This window comes from Nerophis ophidion, unplaced genomic scaffold (genome assembly GCF_033978795.1).
Source record: "Nerophis ophidion isolate RoL-2023_Sa unplaced genomic scaffold, RoL_Noph_v1.0 HiC_scaffold_160, whole genome shotgun sequence".
NCBI classification, from domain to species: Eukaryota; Metazoa; Chordata; class Actinopteri; order Syngnathiformes; family Syngnathidae; genus Nerophis; species Nerophis ophidion.
The window spans coordinates 98,113-117,031 of record NW_026907082.1 but is presented as its reverse complement, the minus strand read 5'-3'; the positions used below and the strand labels follow the sequence as shown (position 1 = coordinate 117,031).

General features: G+C 37.7%; 2 protein-coding genes and 1 non-coding gene across 5 annotated transcripts; 1 reads left to right on the top strand and 2 right to left on the bottom strand.

Annotated features, from left to right (window-relative positions):
- Positions 1-289: 289 nt before the first annotated feature.
- LOC133547706 (28 kDa heat- and acid-stable phosphoprotein-like) lies at positions 290-10,120 on the bottom strand. Its single transcript, XM_061893267.1, has 6 exons — positions 9,925-10,120; positions 8,133-8,215; positions 7,995-8,066; positions 7,796-7,920; positions 1,394-1,545; positions 290-1,292 (listed from the first exon to the last, which is right to left on the bottom strand). The coding sequence occupies exons 1-6, from the start codon at positions 9,935-9,937 to the stop codon at positions 1,258-1,260; spliced, it is 480 nt and encodes a 159-aa protein (XP_061749251.1). The 5' UTR covers positions 9,938-10,120; the 3' UTR covers positions 290-1,257.
- Positions 10,121-11,460: 1,340 nt separating this feature from the next.
- Positions 11,461-18,359, bottom strand: LOC133547707 (protein chibby homolog 1-like). 3 transcript variants are annotated; one of them, XM_061893270.1, is made up of 5 exons: positions 17,381-17,982; positions 17,204-17,305; positions 14,613-14,718; positions 14,403-14,515; positions 11,461-11,606 (listed from the first exon to the last, which is right to left on the bottom strand). In XM_061893270.1, exons 2-5 carry the CDS (start codon positions 17,294-17,296, stop codon positions 11,556-11,558), a joined length of 363 nt encoding a protein of 120 aa, XP_061749254.1. In that variant the 5' UTR covers positions 17,297-17,305; positions 17,381-17,982; the 3' UTR covers positions 11,461-11,555. The 3 variants fall into 3 exon arrangements, with proteins under 3 accessions (XP_061749254.1, XP_061749253.1, XP_061749252.1); XM_061893269.1 differs by lacking the exons at positions 11,461-11,606; positions 17,381-17,982 and adding exons at positions 14,171-14,327; positions 18,117-18,359; XM_061893268.1 differs by lacking the exon at positions 11,461-11,606 and adding an exon at positions 14,171-14,327 and having other exon boundaries at positions 17,381-17,944.
- A 374-nt stretch (positions 18,360-18,733) lies between these two features.
- trnar-ccu (transfer RNA arginine (anticodon CCU)) lies at positions 18,734-18,806 on the top strand. Its single transcript has one exon. It is a non-coding gene; the product is annotated as a tRNA-Arg (tRNA).
- Positions 18,807-18,919: the final 113 nt, after the last annotated feature.

Sequence of the window (18,919 nt, the reverse complement as noted above, 5' to 3'; positions counted from 1 at the left end):
TAATGACTTGTCATGTCATGTTGTGCCCAAAAACAAACAGCTTTGAACTGTGTTAACTACTGTTATCCATTATGCAAGCTTTTAGTCGATGGACTTTTTAACTTATCCTTTTTGTGATGTTGCCCCTGTTTTAATTCACCTATGTTTTGTACAGCACTTTGATTTGTATTTGTGAAAAGACCTTCATAATCAAAATGTACGTATTTATATTGTGACCAAATAATGCATTAAAATAATGTTCAACATTGTAAACTAAAGCTCAAATAAAAAATGTACAGCAAAGCCATCATGAATATATGAATGAATTTCTTTATTAAATGACTTCAAACACATGAGGGGAAAAATTGAGGAACTTGTTTCGATGCTGCAATTTGAGCTTTGATTTTTTTGTATCTACAATGTATAACTCTTACTTGTGTTTAAATGTATTTGATGACTGTTGACCATCCACTAAAAGTTTTTGCATACAAATACTTAGCTTGTCAGATACAAAAATGCATAACACAAGTGAGGGTTTTTTTTTGAGCAAGTGAGTGAAAATCAACTGTAAAAAATATCTAACGCAGGTAAAAGCCAGTGATGCGGTCTCACGAAATAAGACAAAATGCGTCCTATAAAAGGACTGCAGATCCTTGCAGAAACAAGGCCACAGTCACTGAGTCAGTTTGATGCGAGGCTTTCCAGAAGTGGTGTGTTAAGTGGTTGAACTATTGAGAAACAAACAATACGTAGTTCAAGTAATATTCCCTCTGCACGGAGTAAACATTCAGTCCACTTCATAAAGAATTAATACAAGCTTTACCTACTTTTTCTTTCGTGTACATTTTACTGTCTATTGCTGCGTTCCGACAAAAATAATTCAGATACAGGGAAAAGTTGCGGCTGTTAAGAGTCAACACCTTGTAAAAACATTTGAAACAAGAAAAAAAAAAAAAAGGAATGCAAATGTAAGCCGCTCTAAGAATTAGTATGGTGTACGAGTAAAGAGTGTGTGTAGCACATAGAAAACCTGCAGCAGTCTCTTCAAAACTGCAGACGAATTCCAAATGTTGCATTTCTCTTCACCGCTTAATGATTTCACCCGTTTGCCTGTCTGGACCACACCATGATGAAAAGTCCCACGCCTCGCTGGTGGTACAAGGAAGCACTGGATGGAGCTCAGGAGCAGCCATGTTCTGACACTATTCCAAATTTGTTCACCGTCCTCCCTCCATCCCTCTGAGACTGATGTGCATGTTGAAGTTCTCGGACAGGTGACTAGCGTTTTGCTTTGGCCTCCTCTGTCTCTTTTTCTACATAAAAAAAAGATGATGGTTGACATTTCAGACTTAGGGGAGTTCTTACAAACCACATGTAAAGCTGTGTAATTAAATAATTGTTCCTTCCTTCTCACCTTTCCTGAGTTCATCTCTTTTCTTAGCAGCGTCCTCCCTCTGCTTTTTGATGATAGCAAGTCTTGCCAAGTCGGCCCTGGCCTGCTCCGTCTTCCCCTCCATGTGAAGCTTCCTGTAGCGTTCCTTAGATTTCTGCTTCTCGATCTCCTCCCTGACAAACACAGCAATACGAAAAAAAGCTCACTAGCAGACACACAATTTAAGTCAATTGTATTATTCAATGACCATACAAATAAACTTAAAAAACTACCGTATTTTCTGGACTACAACCACCAACGTTTTGAATCCTGCAGCTTATAAAACAGTAAGGCTCATTTATGGATTCTTATACACCAACGGCCTTAATTTTCTGTAATTTGCAAAAAGTTTTCATAGAGGCCCAGGCTTGGACTGAATTATTATTATTTTTCTCCCCTCGTCCCCAGTGTTAATGTGCTTCTCACCTGTTTTTGTAATGGGCACCGGAAGTTGGCAGACCTGTCATCGATCCTGTTCTGTCTCCCTGTAATGTTTGTCTGCTCTTGAATGGAATTGTGCTGAAAGTGTTAATTTTCCCTCGGGGATTATTAAAATATTTCTGATTCTGAGAACACAGTTACTGTTGCGGAATTGAAAGTTGCACCGACATCATTACTATATCAATCAATCAATCAATCAATCAATGTTTATTTATATAGCCCCAAATCACAAATGTCTCAAAGGACTGCACAAATCATTACGACTACAACATCCTCGGAAGAACCCACAAAAGGGCAAGGAAAACTCACACCCAGTGGGCAGGGAGAATTCACATCCAGTGGGACGCCAGTGACAATGCTGACTATGAGAAACCTTGGAGAGGACCTCAGATGTGGGCAACCCCCCACCCCTCTAGGGGACCGAAAGCAATGGATGTCGAGCGGGTCTAACATGATACTGTGGTGTATCCCCGGCCCCGGATGGACATCCTCCCAAATTTTTCCAAACATTTTTGCATCAGCTCACCTACATATAATTGGACATCTACAAAGAATTGTTTAAATCATTTAACCAGGCTTCAATTTCTCTCTTCTTGAAAAAAGGTAAGTATTCCTTATCATGCACCTCGTATCAGAATGTTATGTGTGGACTTCAAACTGTTATCCAAATTGCTGGCTTTGTGTCTGGAGACTATCCGTCCATTTATTGTTTATATCATTTCAATATATTGTACAATGTACCTGCTTTTAACACCAAAAGAAGCAGTCATAGCTATAGATGCCGAAAAGGCATTTTACTCATTAATATTTGTAATTATCCATTTTATGTCCTGGAGAGATTCAACTTTGGTAACAGTTTTATTTCATAGACTAAGCGCTTTAATTCATCTCTTGAGGCCTCGGTCAGGACAAATAATATTCCATCCGAATATTTTCGCCTCTTTTGCTCTACACAACATGATTGTCCTCTGAAACCTTACTTTTTGCTCTTGCCTTTGAGCCTCCGTCAATAGCGCTTTGTACTAATTCGCTTATTATGGACATTTTAAGACAATGTGCAGGTGAAAATCTCTCTACGCGGATGACCTTCTGTATGTCTCAGACATTCTTTTGTAAATTAGTCAGATTTTGGGTTTCATTTAAAATAAAAAGACTTACAGGTTACGTAAACAATATTTGCAAAGACCAAAATCGTTGGGAGGAGTAACAGTACCAAACATTAGGTTTTATTAGTTGACCACCAACCACCAATTCTTGGGTATTGGCTGCAATATGAAGCATTTGATCATCCTCCATAATTGCTGACTATGGAAGCACCCTTAACTAAACCAGCTTTGGTTCACTCTCCCATTCCCCTTAACTACCAGGTGCAATCCTGGCACAGGGAGGATGAGGCCCCATCCATGCAAAGGCCGCAGGGATTGTACCAACTAGTCCTTTCAACAAATCCTCAACTTATACGAAAAACTAAATTGTGAAGACCTCATTCAATTTGGGTTCAGTTTAGGCGCTATTTTGGTCTACAGACTATATTTAATCTTGTGCCGATCACTACAATCATGCATTCTCTCCCTTTGTTGTATATAGGGCCTTTTTAAAGTAAGTCTGGGATCAACAACATGAAAGATTTATACATTGACAACACTTTAGCTTCTGTTCAGCAACTTTGTAATACATTCTCACTACCTAAGCAATTTTTTTTTACATATCTGCAGACCCGCAGTTTTGTTTGTACAGTTGTGATCAAGATTATTCAACCCCCACACAATTTTGGTGTTTTAGCAAGTTGGACATTTATTCCGTATTTTGTTTAAAGTCATACCAAATAAGGATGTGTCAGACAAATGCAACTTAAATTGTAACACTGTATTTTGAAAAATACCAAAAAATTACATTTTTCTTAATATCTTATTGACAAAATTATTCAACCCCCTAGTTACATGTATCTTTAGTACTTAGTAGAACACCCTTTGGCAGTAATTACATCCTTCAAACGTGATACATAACCGGACACAAGCTTCTTGCAACGATCTACAGGTATTTTAGCCCATTCCTCTTGGGCAAAGGCCTCCAGTTCATTCATATTCTTGGGCTTGCTTGCTGCAACTGCCTTCTTCAAGTCCCACCACAGGTTTTCTATAGGATTTAGGTCTGGCGACTGTGAAGGCCACTCCAGAGTCTTCCAGCCCTTCTTGTGCAACCACTCTGATGTTGATTTGGAGGTATGCTTGGGATCGTGGTTTAAATGGAACTTAGATATTGGGTTTCACTATGTAAAGCGCTTTGAGTCACTTGAGAAAAGCGCTATATAAATATAATTCACTAATTCACACACATCGTTGTCCTGTTGGAAGGTCCAACGTCTCCCAAGCCTCAGCTTCGTCACTGACTTCATGACATTTGCAGCTAATATATCCTGGTAAGAAATAGAATTCATAAAGCCTTGAACGCGCTGGAGATTACCGGTACTTGAGGCAGAGAAACATCCCCAGAGCATGATTGACCCCCCCACCATGCTTAACAGTAGGCAAGGTGTTCTTCTCTTTGTAAGCTTCATTTTTTCTCCTCCAGACATAACGTTGATTCATAGGCCCAGAGAGTTCCAGTTTTGTCTCATCACTCCATAGAACAGTTTCCCAAAACCTTTGGGGTTTGTCCAGATGATTTTTGGCATACTGGAGTCTATTTTTCTTGTGCCTGGTAGTCAGAAGTGGGGTGCGCCTGGGAGTTCTGGCATGGAGGCCTTCATCTCGTAGTGCGCGCCTTATTGTCTGGGACGAAACCAGCGTTCCCCCCTCTGCAATGTCCTGTTGTAGTTCCTCAGCTGTTACCCGGGGGGTTTTCACCACTGTACGCTTCAAATACCGGACAGCAGTTGCACACAGCATCCTCTTTCTACCACACCAGTGTTTCCACTGTGCCTTTAGCTTTAAACTTGGGAATTATGCTGCCAACTGTGTCTCTTGGAATGTGTAATGTCTTTGCTATTTTCTTATATCCATATCCTTTCTTATGAAGAGAAATTACCTCCTCTCTTGACGTCTTTGACCACTCCCTGGACTTTACCAAGTTGCAAATACACCATTGACCATCTACAAGAAGCTAAGCGTCACAGTCTTTTTCAATCAGTTTAATTGTTGCTCGTTATGGTTCTAATCACATCTACAGCTGTTTCCAACACCTGATTGAAAAGATCTTATTCAAATTATGTTCTTAAGAGTTATGATTTTCAAGGGGTTGAATAAATATGCCAATGAGATGTTAAGAGAAATGACACTGTTTGGTATGTTACAAAATATAATGTTGTAATTCAAGTTGCATTTGTCTATTTAATGCAACTTTATTTGATATGACTATAAACAAAATAAGGAATAAATGTCCAACTTGCTAAAAAACCAAATGTGTGGGGGTTGAATAATTTTAATCACAACTGTAATACTTTCTCTAGGTCCCCAAACTTACCGACTGAAACAGAGTCTGGTGCGTTTTTGACACCACTTTCGACTCTAATAGGATCAATTACAAGTATTTACAAATATTTTTTTCATTTATGCCCTGAGTCTCTGGATTAAATTAAGTAATTTGGGGAGGGTGATTTAGGAGTGACCCTATCAGAGGAGAGCTGGAGAGATTTTAAGTAGAGTTCATAAGTCTTCTATTTGTGCTAGACACAGCCTTATTCAATGCAAGCTAATACATCTTATTTATTATACCAAGGTGCAACTGGCTAAGATGTATGACGCAATGCCATTATGTGATCGGTGTAAACAATCTCCACCTAACTTAATACGTATTTTTTGGCTTTGCCCACCCCTGTGCAGTTATTGGTAATAAACATTGAATACTTTGTCTTGTTAATTGGCAAAAAGATTGAACCGAATCCTCATAACGGACTATTTGGGGTAGCCTCTCTTTGTCCTCTTCTCTCAGCAAATCCAAAAAGAATTCGGTAGCATTCACTACTTTGTTAGCTAGAAGACTCATTGTGGTATTTTGGAAGGCTGCAGCGTCTCCCTGCCACACCCGCTGGATCAGAGATATTCTTTAAATTGGAGAAAATTAGGCTGAATTTCATAGGTTATTCTGTGAAGTCTCAATAAGTATGGGGTGGTTTCCTACAATATGTAAGAGAATAATTTTCAATTTAACACCGATTGAAAAGTAATTCAAATGTAGATCATTGATGAACATTTTTTTGCTTTTGTGTATTGCTGTACAGTGTTGAGGACATTCAGGAGTTTGGTTGTCTGTGGCTTCATGTCAATATTTGCCTGTACTTTGACTTGCATGTTTTTTTTAATTTTTGTTTACATGTTTTGGGGCAAAAAACCTTTACTGTGTGTTTAATTGAGTTTCTGGCAACTGCATCTGCAAAAAGAATTCAATAAACAAATGTTAATTAAAAAAATAGAGATGTTGCGATCAGGAATTTATGCTGCCGATTCCAGTACAGAGGGAATGCGGCCGCTACTAATAGCCATCACATGTATTATCTCTAAATTGTTCTATATATTTATGAGTGCTGCTGACAGTTTAACAATATCAGCATTGATTGACTGATTGAAACTTTTATTAGTAGATTGCAAAGTTCAGTACATATTACGTACAATTGACAACTAAATGGTAACACCCGAAAAAGTTTTTCAACTTGTTTAAGCCGGTGTCCACATTAATCAATTCATAGTAAGCATGGTAGCACAGTATTTTAACTAGTTTTTCATTAACTTTTATTACATCCAATTATCAAAAAGTCAACAGTACTAAACAACAACTGGTCACCTACCAAACAGGAAGTGATCTGTAAGCAATGGAAGGAACATGCTAAACAGTCAATCACCTAACCGTACCAACTATCAAATTTTGTTGCGCCATCTTGCTATCCATTCTCTGCACAGAGTGAGAAGGGAAACTATAAATGAGTGCTGCAGAGAGCAAAAACTGTGGCTAAAACCGGTAAAGCCACATCGATACTTTGGCAGTTTTATGGATTTTTTCAAACGGCCCATAATCCTTTGCTGCGCTCACCTTTTACCCCCGACCGCTCCCTATTTGGATGTACGAAAACAAAAAGGTAAAAACTAAAGTGCAGGACCGTATAAATAAGATAAAGGTAATGCGATACTTAATTTTTTTTAATTTTATAATATTTAAATAATTACTGCACAAAATATATGAATTTGCATACTTTAATAAGAATAACACACCAAATTAAATGTTAAACAGACCACGTAACTTCCTGACAGTAAACCTGCCAAAAATTGTTCTCAGGTTTCTCTGTGTTTACATATTCAGAAATCAGAATCAATACTTTATTAATCCCAAAGGGGAAATTAAATCCATTGAAGATTAAACAAACATTACAGGGAGACAGAACAGAATCGCTGACGGGTCTGCCAACTTCTGGCGCCGTTACAAAAAGGTGAGATACAGAAAAACAATGGGGGGTGAGAAAAAAAAAATTTGTCTAAACCTTTAACACTTTGCGCTATTTTGTTACACTGCATTAAATACTTTCTTACATATTACTAATCTTTGCACTTTAATTTAAAGAGGTTATTTTTAAGTGTTTGTGATTTTAGACCATTGTTTTGCCATGGGTGTGCTGACATTCCTTACCTTTCTGCCCTGATACCCAATGGGATTATAATCAGAGGACAGTAACATTTGAAATGAAAATGTTTAATATATTTTTCTCCTGGTCCATATTTTTATAAGTCATAAAAATATCAATTATCAATATTGACCAATATGAAAACTTATATTGTGATAGTTTTGAGCCACATCGCCGTGTCCTATATCTACCAGAGGGGATAGCGTATGTGATCGGCTTTGAAAGGCAATAATTAGCAATGGCGATCACATAGTCTTTCTTTAAAATAGGCCGATAATGACCGGTGTCCGATCAATCAGCACATTATTCAAAACAACTCCCTAAAGACCCACCTTTCTCTGCGAGACAGTTCCGGAGGTGCATCAACATCTACTTCGGCCACTTTTTTACTTTTCTGAGACACACGGTTGGGGTTCTCAATTTCTATGATTCCCTCCACACCGCTCCTCTTCCTAGACTGTATGTAGAAATGAACGCATTTGTAGCACAACATAAGATGCAGCCAGCAAACTCTTTACCGTCCTTCCTCACCTCGGACTCCTCATCACTGCTACTCTCATCAGAGTTGGAAGCAACCTCTTTCTCAACACCACCATTTTCCTCCTATTTAAGAAAAAAACAGACACCAAAATAAATTTTTTATAAATAAAAATACAACTTTTAACTCACCAGCTCTCGCTGTGCTTTCATCTGACGGTCAATCTCCTCAGGATTGCTGAATTGCTTCCCTCTGCCCTTGTGGCCCTTTTTCCCTGGACAGTCACATGCAGATCAATTACAATACAATATGACAGACCTTGGCAAATTAAGGCCCGGGGGCCGCATGCGGCCTTTTAAGCTTCTCAATCTGGCCCGTCGGACATTCCCAAATCATTTTTTTTAGATCTTTAAGATGGAAACTGTTGCTGCCATTATGATGTGCAGTGATGCTTTCAAATGACCGTTAGTCTTGAACTATACAAAGTATTTCAATGGTTGAAATCTGCACTTTTCTGTGATATATTAGTTACTATGATAATCTAATTAGTTATACTATGGTCATCTAATTAGTTACTATGGTCATATAAGTCAAAGCAGCTCAGACAAGGCACCGAGCAGGGTGGGTGGGAAGTGTTTCCACGGTGTGTCCAGAGCGACCAGCCTGAAATGCGGGTGTCAGGGACAGATGTGGAAGGAGATTTTTACAACAAATGTTCTAAAGCTTAGTGATGTATCAGATATATCAGATTGTAGGTGGGTTTTTCTTAACCCCTTCACGTTCATATTTCGCTGTGTTTGTTGCATTTTTGTTGCGTTTCGCTTTATTGTAAAATATGTCGATGGAGAGGGGGTGCGACATTCATATGTTGTGAATATTCAGTGTTTTATCCATTCCATTTTCTACCGCTTATTCCCTTTAGGGTCATGGGGGGCGCTGATGCCTATCTCAGCTACAATCAGGCGGAAGGCGGTGTACACCCTGGACAAGTCACGACCTCATCACAGGGCCAACACAGACAGTAAACATTCACACTCACATTCACACACTAGGGCCAATTTAGTGTTGACAATCAACCTATCCCCAGGTGCATGTCTTTGGAAGTGGGAGGAAACCAGAGTACCCGGAGGTAACCCACGCAGTCATGGGGAGGTCATACAAACTCCACGCAGAAAGATTCCGAGCGATTGAACCCAGGACCTTCGTATTGTGAGGCAGACACACTCACTTCTCTTCCACCATGCTGCCCAAGTTTTTTATCGTACATAGTTAATATTGCAAATCCCACATTCTTTAATTTCATGAACATTCTGGGTGGCTCATTCAGTAAAAAAAAAAAAAAAATGCCATTCCGTTTTTTAGGCCGTCTGTAATAATGTTTTTAGCTTTCAATGAGACAATGTAAGTTTTTGTATTAGTGCTCCTATAAATAGATATACCGGCCCCCAGGCACAATTTTTTCCTCAAAATTTGGCCCCCCCGAGGCAAAATAATTAAACGGGCCTGCAAAGTGAGCTTCTGGGGTTAACTGATTTAATACTTTCGTTGATGTAGGTATTATCTAGCAGGAAACTACTGCCACAACATATTGTATACATGTCCCATTGTGAACCTTGATTAGACTGTATCAAATATCCTGGGGCCTTCAATAACAAGTCTCACACAGTGGGAAAACTACGTGTTATTGAGAAGAGGTAAGAAATATTAAATAGCTGTCAACGGGCGAATCTACGGCACACATGGTAACGTTAATGGCGGTAAACGAACACTGAAACGGTATAATGCGAATGTTTTAAGGGGAGCTAACTTTACAATAAGCATAAAACTCACTCCGACACAATTTAATGCACTCTGATATGCAAGCATTATGTTTCCGTGAGACGCTAACACAAATATAGCCCCTTTGCTAACCAGTTAGCATGCTAAAGCTAAGCATGCGCCACATTTGCTAGCTACGATTAGCTTGCTTAAAGAGATACTTACCACCTCTCGGCATGATGACGGTAAAGGACAATAATACAACTCGATCCCAGTAGTTACCACTATTTCCTTTTTCACACCACAACGTTAAAATTCGTCTAAGAAAAGCTCAACAGCTGGAACTTTGTGTCTACTGTCTTCTCAGGGTTGTCAGCATTTACCCCAACTACGTCGCGAAACTACCTGCGCATGCGCAGTCGGTAGGCAATCGTGACGTTTGACTGAGAGATTTACTTACCAATCAGCTGCACTGATTATTAGGCGGGCCTACTCTTGGACGTGGATGTTGACAATAATAAGCTTGCACTCTACATACTATGTACACAGTCCTATGTTAAGTAATTATATACAATAATGATTGGAGATGAAAAAACACAAATATCATTCTATCATCAAATCGAATATACCGTATTTCCTTGAATTGTCGCCGGGGCGCTAATTAATTTAAAACCTCTTCTCACTCCTGCGCTTACCAAAGGCATGCGGTAAAAGTAAGCACGTGCTAATTATTTTAAAATCTCTTCTCACTCAGGCACTTACCAAAGGCATGCAGTAAAAATTTGAGTGTGATGTAAGCTTGGACCTTAAATCCTACTCAAAAGCTCTTAATCTTCTTCCCTTTATGCGAAATTCAAAATACCGGTATTGAAATCAGAGGAAGTGTCACTCATGACGTCACATGTTTGACCAGGCGGTAATACTAAGCATGCGATAATTATTTTGCGAAGCGAAGTTTGACCCGGCAGTAATTCAAGGCAGGCGCAGACTATATGCACTGCCGCAATTCAAGGAAATACGGTATACATATATACTATGGTAGCTTGAAATCTACAAGAAAATACAGTAATGAACGACAGCATATGGTCTATTTGTATCCGTCATCATAGTTGTCCGTGCCGTTTTTGTTGTTACAGCCTTATTCCAAAATGGAAAACATGTCCATTGTTGTCCTCAAAATTCTACACACAATACCTCAGCATTTTGTTTTTCGATCCATCCATCCATTTTGTACCGCTTATTTCCTTTGGGGTCGCGTGGGGGCGCTGTGCCTATCTCAGCTACAATCGGGCGGAAGGCGGCGTACACCCTGGACAAGTCGCATCTCATCGCAGGGCCAACACAGATAGACAGACAACATTCACACTCACATTCACACACTAGGGCCAGTTTAGTGTTGCCAATCAACCTATCCCCAGGTGCATGTCTTTGGAAGTGGGAGGAAGCCGGAGTACCCGGAGGGACCCCACGCATTCACGGGGAGGACATGCAAACTACACACAGAAAGATCCCGAGCCCGGGATTGAACCCCAAACTACTCAGGACCTTCGTATTGTCAGGCAGACGCACTAAACCCTCTTTCCACCGTGAAGCCCCATTTTGTTTTTAATTTTGCAAATTTATTTAAAAAAAAAAACATCCCATGTACATAAGTAGAGATAGATAGATAGATAGATAGATAGAGATAGATAGATAGATAGATAGATAGATAGATAGATAGATAGATAGATAGATAGATAGATAGATAGATAGATAGATAGATAGATAGATGGATAGTACTTTATTTATTCCTTCAGGAGAGTTCCTTCAGGAAAATTTACATTTTCAGCACCATCCTATTCAAGATCCGACAAACATTACGGGGAGACAGAACAGGATCGCTGACGGGTCTGCCGACTTCCGGTGTCCTTTACAAAAAAGGTGAGATACAGGTAAACAAGGGGGGGAATGGGAGAAAAAATAAAAGATTAAAATAAAATAAAATAATCGGTATGTAAGTCATCAGTAATAAGTAATCACAGCCTTCGCTCAATATTTTGCTGATGCACATTTGGCAGCAATTACAGCCTCAAGCCTTCGCTCAATATTTTGCTGATGCACATTTGGCAGCAATTACAGCCTCAATTTTTTGGGAAAACGATGCCACGCGCTTTACACACTTATCTTTGGACAGTTTAGCCCAGGGGTCACCAACTTTTTTGAAAACAAGAGCTACTTCTTGGGGTCTTATTAATGCGAAGGGCTACCAGTTTGATACAAACCTAAACAAATTGCCAGAAATAGCAAATGTGCTCAATTTACCTTTAATAAATAAATCTATATATGTAAAAGAATGGGTATTTCTGTCTGTCATTCCGTCTACATTTTTTTTCCTTTTACGGAAGGTTTTTTGTAGAGAATAAATGATGAAAAAATACTTAATTGAATGATTTAAAAGAGGAGAAAACACGAAAAAAAAAATTAAAATTTAATTATGAAACATAGTTTATATTAAATTTCGACTCTTTAAAATTCAAAATTCAACCGAAAAAAAAAAGAAGAGAAAAACTATCCATCCATCCATCCATTTTCTACCGCTTATTCCCTTGCTGATTCGAATCTTTTTGAAAAAATTTAAAAAATAATTTATGGAACATCATTAGTAATTTTTCCAGATTAAGATTAATTTTAGAATTTTGAGGACATGTTTTAAATAGGTTAAAATCCAATCTGCACTTTGTTAAAATATATAACAAATTGGACCAAGCTATATTTCTAACAAAGACAAATGATTATTTCTTCTAGATTTTCCAGAACAAAAATTTTAAAATACATTCAAAAGACTTTGAAATAAGATTTAAATTTGATTCTACAGATTTTCTAGATTTGCCAGAATAATTCTTTTTGAATTTTAATCATAATAAATTTGAAGAAATATTTCACAAATATTCTTCGTCGAAAAAACAGAAGCTAAAATGAAGAATTAAATTAAAATGTATTTATTGTTCTTTACAATAACAATAAAAAAAATACTTGAACATTGATTTAAATTGTCAGGAAAGAAGAGGAAGGAATTCAAAAGGTAAAAAGGTATATGTGTTTAAAAATCCTAAAAATCATTTTTAAGGTTGTATTTTTTCTCTAAAATTGTCTTTCTGAAAGTTATTAGAAGCAAAGTAAAAAAAAAAAAAGAATTTATTTAAACAAGTGAAGACCACGTTTTAAAAATATTTTCTTGGATATTCAAATTCCATTTGAGTTTTGTCTATTTTAGAATTAAAAATGTCGAGCAAAGCAAGACCAGCTTGCTAGTAAATAAATACAATTTAAAAACTAGAGGCAGCTCACTGGTAAGTGCTGTTATTTGACCTATTTTTTGAACAGGCCAGCGGGCTACTCATCTGGTCCTTACGGGCTGGCTACCTGTTGCCCGCGGGCACCGCGTTGGTGACCCCTGGTTTAGCCCATTCCTCTTTGCAGCACATCTCAAGCACCATCAAGTTAGATGGGAAGCATAGTTTTTTTTATTCAGGATGTCTTTGTACATTGCTGCATTCATCCAATGTGTTTGTTAAATGTTGGGATTCATCTCCGCACCAATCCACCAATCAGGTCTGTATGGTATGGTATGGTATGGTGGCCAGGGGGAAGCCCATCCTTTCATCCATTATCTACCGCTTATTCCCTTTTGGGTCGTGGGGGCCAGAGGGAAGCCAATACCAACCCTACATTGAAGCATGGTGGTGGCAGCATCAAACTGTGGGGATGTTTTTCAGCAGCAGGAACTAGGAGACTAGTCAGGATAGACGGAAAGATGAATACATGAAAACTTAACGCTTCTCATCCAACCTGTAGAGCTTGAGAGGTGCTGCAAAGAGGAATGGGCAAAGTGAAATGTGCGAAACTGCCCATAGATAGGTGTGCCAAAATTGTTGCATCATATTCAAACACACTTGAGGCTGTAATTGCTTCCAAAGGTGCATCAACAAAATATTCAGTAAAGGCTGTGAATACTGTAAACATGTGTTTTTTAGTTTTTTATGTTAAATACAATAACAAAACAAAAAAAGATTCACATCGTCATTTTGGGGTATTGTTTGTAGAATTTTGAGGGCAACAATCAATTCCATCCATCAATCCATTTCCTACCACTTGTCCCTTTCGGGGTCACGGGAGGTACTGGAGCCTATCTCAGCTGCATTCGGGCTGTGAATGCTTTCTAGATGCACTGTATTAATAATACTTACCTGAATTTGTGTAATAAATAAGGTGTTGGTCTTCCTGGAAATAAATATGTGAATAAAATCCCCCGGCTGCTTAAATTGTGACAGAAAAATTATTTTAATGTGAAGAGTTTTTTGCCACACAGGTACTATGTAAAAAATGCTGAATATTTAAAATACCTTACGCAATAAAATATAAGGCTATTAAAAAAATCTATAGATTTAGTCTTTCTGATTAATAAACCTTTGGACATTATTATATACACAAATTCAAAAGGTATTTTTTATTTTTTTTAAACAAAACAAAATTCCACTTTATAATTCCTATGAGGAAGGCATCATATCTTTGTCATTTCTTCAATGCATGGATGTGATCCCCTCTACTTCTTTCTCTTTTAGGTGGTACTCCACTGTGGACTCTGTCAGCTACATGGAAAAGATGAAATGTACTGTTTATAATAGGGATGCATTAAACCTCATGAGTGTTCTATCTGTTCTCACCATGTCAAGAAGAATTTCAATCTTTAATTTCAGAATATTGTTTTCTTCCTCCAGCTGTATGTTTTTTTTCTTGAGTCGCTCAACTTCCTTTACGGATACATTTCCACCGGAGTCTGGTCAAGAATAATTCAAAGAGAAGTAATATGTATGCATCTGACACTGTAACATTCTCAGTACTGGCTTGTTAGCCACATTGCTAACTTACATTACCTGTTATCCACTGGCCATCTTCAAATTTTAAAGTCTGTCCTCCAATGTTCATCACAGGCGGTCCATATTCAAGGCCAAGCTCCAATTCCCGTGTGGAACGATCCAACTAAAAAAAGGACATGTACAGGGAAAATAATCAAATCTGTATGTTTTTGTGATGTAAAGGGTGGGCGATACTCCAAATGTTGTTCTCAATAAAGTCAGGCTTTCAGAATAAAAGTTTTCCACCAGCACATGCCCTTGTTGAGTTGTGTGCTCTTAATAAGAATGTTATTTGGTCGTAATGTATATTATCATTTTATTTCTGTTATGGTACATACATACTGCTTTTATTTTGAAACAATTTCCTGAACAAGTTTGTTGTAATTCATTCTTGATGGACACACAAAGGGGCTTTCTAAGTGTTGTAAGCATTATATCCCGCTCTCCAGCAGCTTTGAGCACGGAAACTACGTTCCATGTAACACGAGCACACAATTTGTACTTGTTTTAACTGTTATTTAACCAAATAAGAAGCCATTGAGATTGAGATCTCTTTCACAAGGGTGCCCTGTCCAAGAGGTCAACAGCGCATGTCACAGAGCAGTTACAGAAGGGTAATAAGACATTCATTTTAAAATGTATAAAAATCAGCTAATAATAGGGATTTGGCAACATTTAGCTCCTAACGTATGGAGGGTCGATTGGGACAGAATTAAATGAATAAATAACCCACTGACTTTGAGTTTGACAGATAAAATACATGCATGAAGCGCTGACACACAGGTTCATGAAATTATTGCATAAAGCATGAAATCATGAAATTATTAAATTGGGAAATAATTAATTAGATCGTTAAATAACTAAATAATTGAATCATGAAATAATGATGAAATCATAAAATAAATAATCAAATAATGAAATGGATTAAATAAATCATGAAACAAATAGTTGAATGATTACTTAATTAAATTTAAATTTACATTAAATAAATCAAGGACACATTTAATGAAACATATGTCTCTAATTTCAATTACAATTTACTAATGACAGATTTAAGTAATTATTGAAATATGTAATTATTTATTTATTTAATTATGTCGCAAACCTCAGAAAAAACTTGGCTCTCCAAGTACCAACATAACGACCAATAATAAAATACAGTAGTGTAGTAGGCCTTAGCATTTATGAAAACCAAAGCAGAGGTTTTATTTTTAAAAGTATATTTAATATTTTTGGCCACTGTAACAATACACACAGATTGAACAGTAACACTATGTTTGAATATCGGAAAACGATAGACTGTACCTAAATAATGAATCAAAGTTTTTGGCGCGTACAACAGTTTGAGAATTACTGCTCTATACTAACGTTAGTTATCACTGACTGTATAGCCTATCATCACAACAGGACAGCATTATTGTCATTTGCAAAACTTTCTTATCTGGAACTGCGTTAGTGTGTGTACGTGTGTAAGAGACAGCCATGAGTGAAAGTCTGAATGCCAGAATTTTTCGTCAGGCCAACAAGCTATTTTTATTCAATATGATTAGTAATTGTAAAAAAAAAACATGTACAATTCTTTAAAATATATACTATGTTAAACCACTAATGATAACAAAAAGTTCTATTTTGGTTTCATCTGATTACAAAACCTTCTACCAATCCTCTGCTGTATCATCTGTGTATCCATTTTGGTATAAACTCAACTCGTCGTGTTTGGAGGAAGAAGAATACTGAGTTGCATCCCAAGAACACTATACCTACTGTGAAGCATGCGTTGGGGCTGTTTTTCTGCTAAGGGGACAGGACGATTGATCCGTGTTAAGGAAAGAATGAATGGGGCCATGTATCGTGAGATTTTGAGCCAAAACCTCCTTCCATCAGTGACAGCTTTGAATGGTTGACCAAATACTTATTTTCCACCATAATTTACAAATAAATTCTTTAAAATTCCTACAATGTGAATTCCTGAATTTTTTTTCACATTATGTCTCTCACAGTTAAAGTGTACCTATGATGAAAATTACAGACCTCTGTCATCATTTTAAGTGGGAGAACTTGCACAATCGGTGGCTGACTATACATTTTTGCCCCACTAGTATATTCAGAGTGTGATTATGTGTACCTATGATGAAAATTACAGACCTCTGTCATCATTTTAAGTGGGAGAACTTGCACAATCGGTGGCTGACTATACATTTTTGCCCCACTAGTATATTCAGAGTGTGATTATGTCATGTTATCGATGGGAAAATGCATTTTTAGACAATATGATTTGCCTGAGCGACTAGGAGACAACGAGTGTAACAAGCGGGAGAAAATATATATATATATATATATATATATATATATATATATATATATATATATATTAGTTGGGACTTTTGGATTTTGGACGCTGGCGGGCCGTAGTTTGGGGACCAATCTAACTACACGAACAACAAAAATCATAGACGTCGATGAAACGAAATGAAAGACAACTGAAAAATATCTCCCGTGAATATTGACCAGATATTGATATAACGCGAAGTATCGATCGTATCGATGTTCAGATTGATCAGCTCGCCCTTTATAGTGACATTTACATACTTTATTGTGCAGGAACTTACTGTATGAAGGCTTGATAACGATGCTGATTTCCTTGGAGGGATCTTCTTCGGACTGAATACGTTCCCAAAATACCGGAAGCCCTGCAGTGCCATTTCTAGGTCCTAGATGAGGTTGAACACACAAGTCAATATTACTTTTTGTACAGACACTTAACGCCATGCCATCGTTGTAGTTACCAGCAGGACTCAATGCGACGGGCCAACGCTAGCTAACAGCTACTTATCTGACAACTAGTAGCTACGAATATGTATCATACCTGACTTTTATTTTGATACTGTTAATAGCCCTACGGGTGCATTATTAGCTCTTGCTGTGACACTGTGTTTATGTATGTATACTATTTAACCCCATAAAGACTATTTAGTTATATCCCTAATGCTGTGGTCGACCTCTTTGTAAACAATGCTAGCGTGCTACTGCGCAAGTGCGAATGTTCCATTAAAAAATTTGTAATTCTGTTTCACAATTGTATGTATAATATAGATGTAACGGTTGAATGTAAACCACACCATGTTTTCCCCTCTTTTATATTTCGATATTATTTTACATAAATGTATCTAATGAATTAGTAAACACATTCTTTAAAAACGATCAAATGGAACGCCCCAAAACGCATCACCATAGTGATCCGAATACGGCAATTACCACCTCCGAATTGGGTCAATATTCCTACTATGATCGTCTATATGGATAATATAGTAAAAGTTACACAAATGGACATTTTGACCAGGATGGACGCCATGATAAGGCACAGATTTGCTAAATATTAAAAGCAGAACCATGTGTTACCCATGCCCCAGTGGCCTAATGGATAAGCCACTGTGCCATTTCTAGGTCCTAGATGAGGTTGAACACACAAGTCAATATTACTTTTTGTACAGACACTTAACGCCATGCCATCGTTGTAGTTACCAGCAGGACACAATGCGACGGGCCAACGCTAGCTAACAGCTACTTATCTGACAACTAGTAGCTACGAATATGTATCATACCTGACTTTCATTTTGATACTGTTAATAGCCCTACGGGTGCATTATTAGCTCTTGCTGTGACACTGTGTTTATGTATGTATACTATTTAACCCCATAAAAACTATTTAGTTATATCCCTAATGCTGTGGTCGACCTCTTTGTAAACAATGCTAGCGTGCTACTGCGCAAGTGCGAATGTTCCATTAAAAAATTTGTAATTCTGTTTCACAATTGTATGTATAATATAGATGTAACGGTTGAATGTAAACCACACCATGTTTTCCCCTCTTTTATATTTCGATATTATTTTACATAAATGTATCTAATGAATTAGTAAACACATTCTTTAAAAACGATCAAATGGAACGCCCCAAAACGCATCACCATAGTGATCCGAATACGGCAATTACCACCTCCGAATTGGGTCAATAGTCCTACTATGATCGTCTATATGGATAATATAGTAAAAGTTACACAAATGGACATTTTGACCAGGATGGACGCCATGATAAGGCACAGATTTGCTAAATATTAAAAGCAGAACCATGTGTTACCCATGCCCCAGTGGCCTAATGGATAAGGCACTGGCCTCCTAAGCCAGGGATTGTGGGTTCGAGTCCCATCTGGGGTGTCATTGACATTTTTCTCCCTCCAGGGACAGTCATACATCTATCGTTCGTTACCTGCACTGTAGACAGTGGTGATAAAAGAGGAACATTTTTCGTAGAAAACAGGAATATACCT

Excerpts from the sequence above, each read along its gene's own strand:
- LOC133547707 (XM_061893269.1), bottom strand. The coding sequence starts at position 17,296 with ATGGCACTGCAGGGCTTCCGGTATTTTGGGAACGTATTCAGTCCGAAG. Across the intron at positions 14,719-17,203 it reads CGTTATCAAGCCTTCATACA|TTGGATCGTTCCACACGGGA; the intron begins GTAAGTTCCTGC and ends TCCTTTTTTTAG. Across the intron at positions 14,516-14,612 it reads AGATGGCCAGTGGATAACAG|ACTCCGGTGGAAATGTATCC; the intron begins GTAATGTAAGTT and ends ATTCTTGACCAG.
- LOC133547706 (XM_061893267.1), bottom strand. Across the intron at positions 8,067-8,132 it reads TGAAAGCACAGCGAGAGCTG|GAGGAAAATGGTGGTGTTGA; the intron begins GTGAGTTAAAAG and ends TTTCTTAAATAG. Across the intron at positions 1,546-7,795 it reads GAACTGTCTCGCAGAGAAAG|GGAGGAGATCGAGAAGCAGA; the intron begins GTGGGTCTTTAG and ends TGTGTTTGTCAG.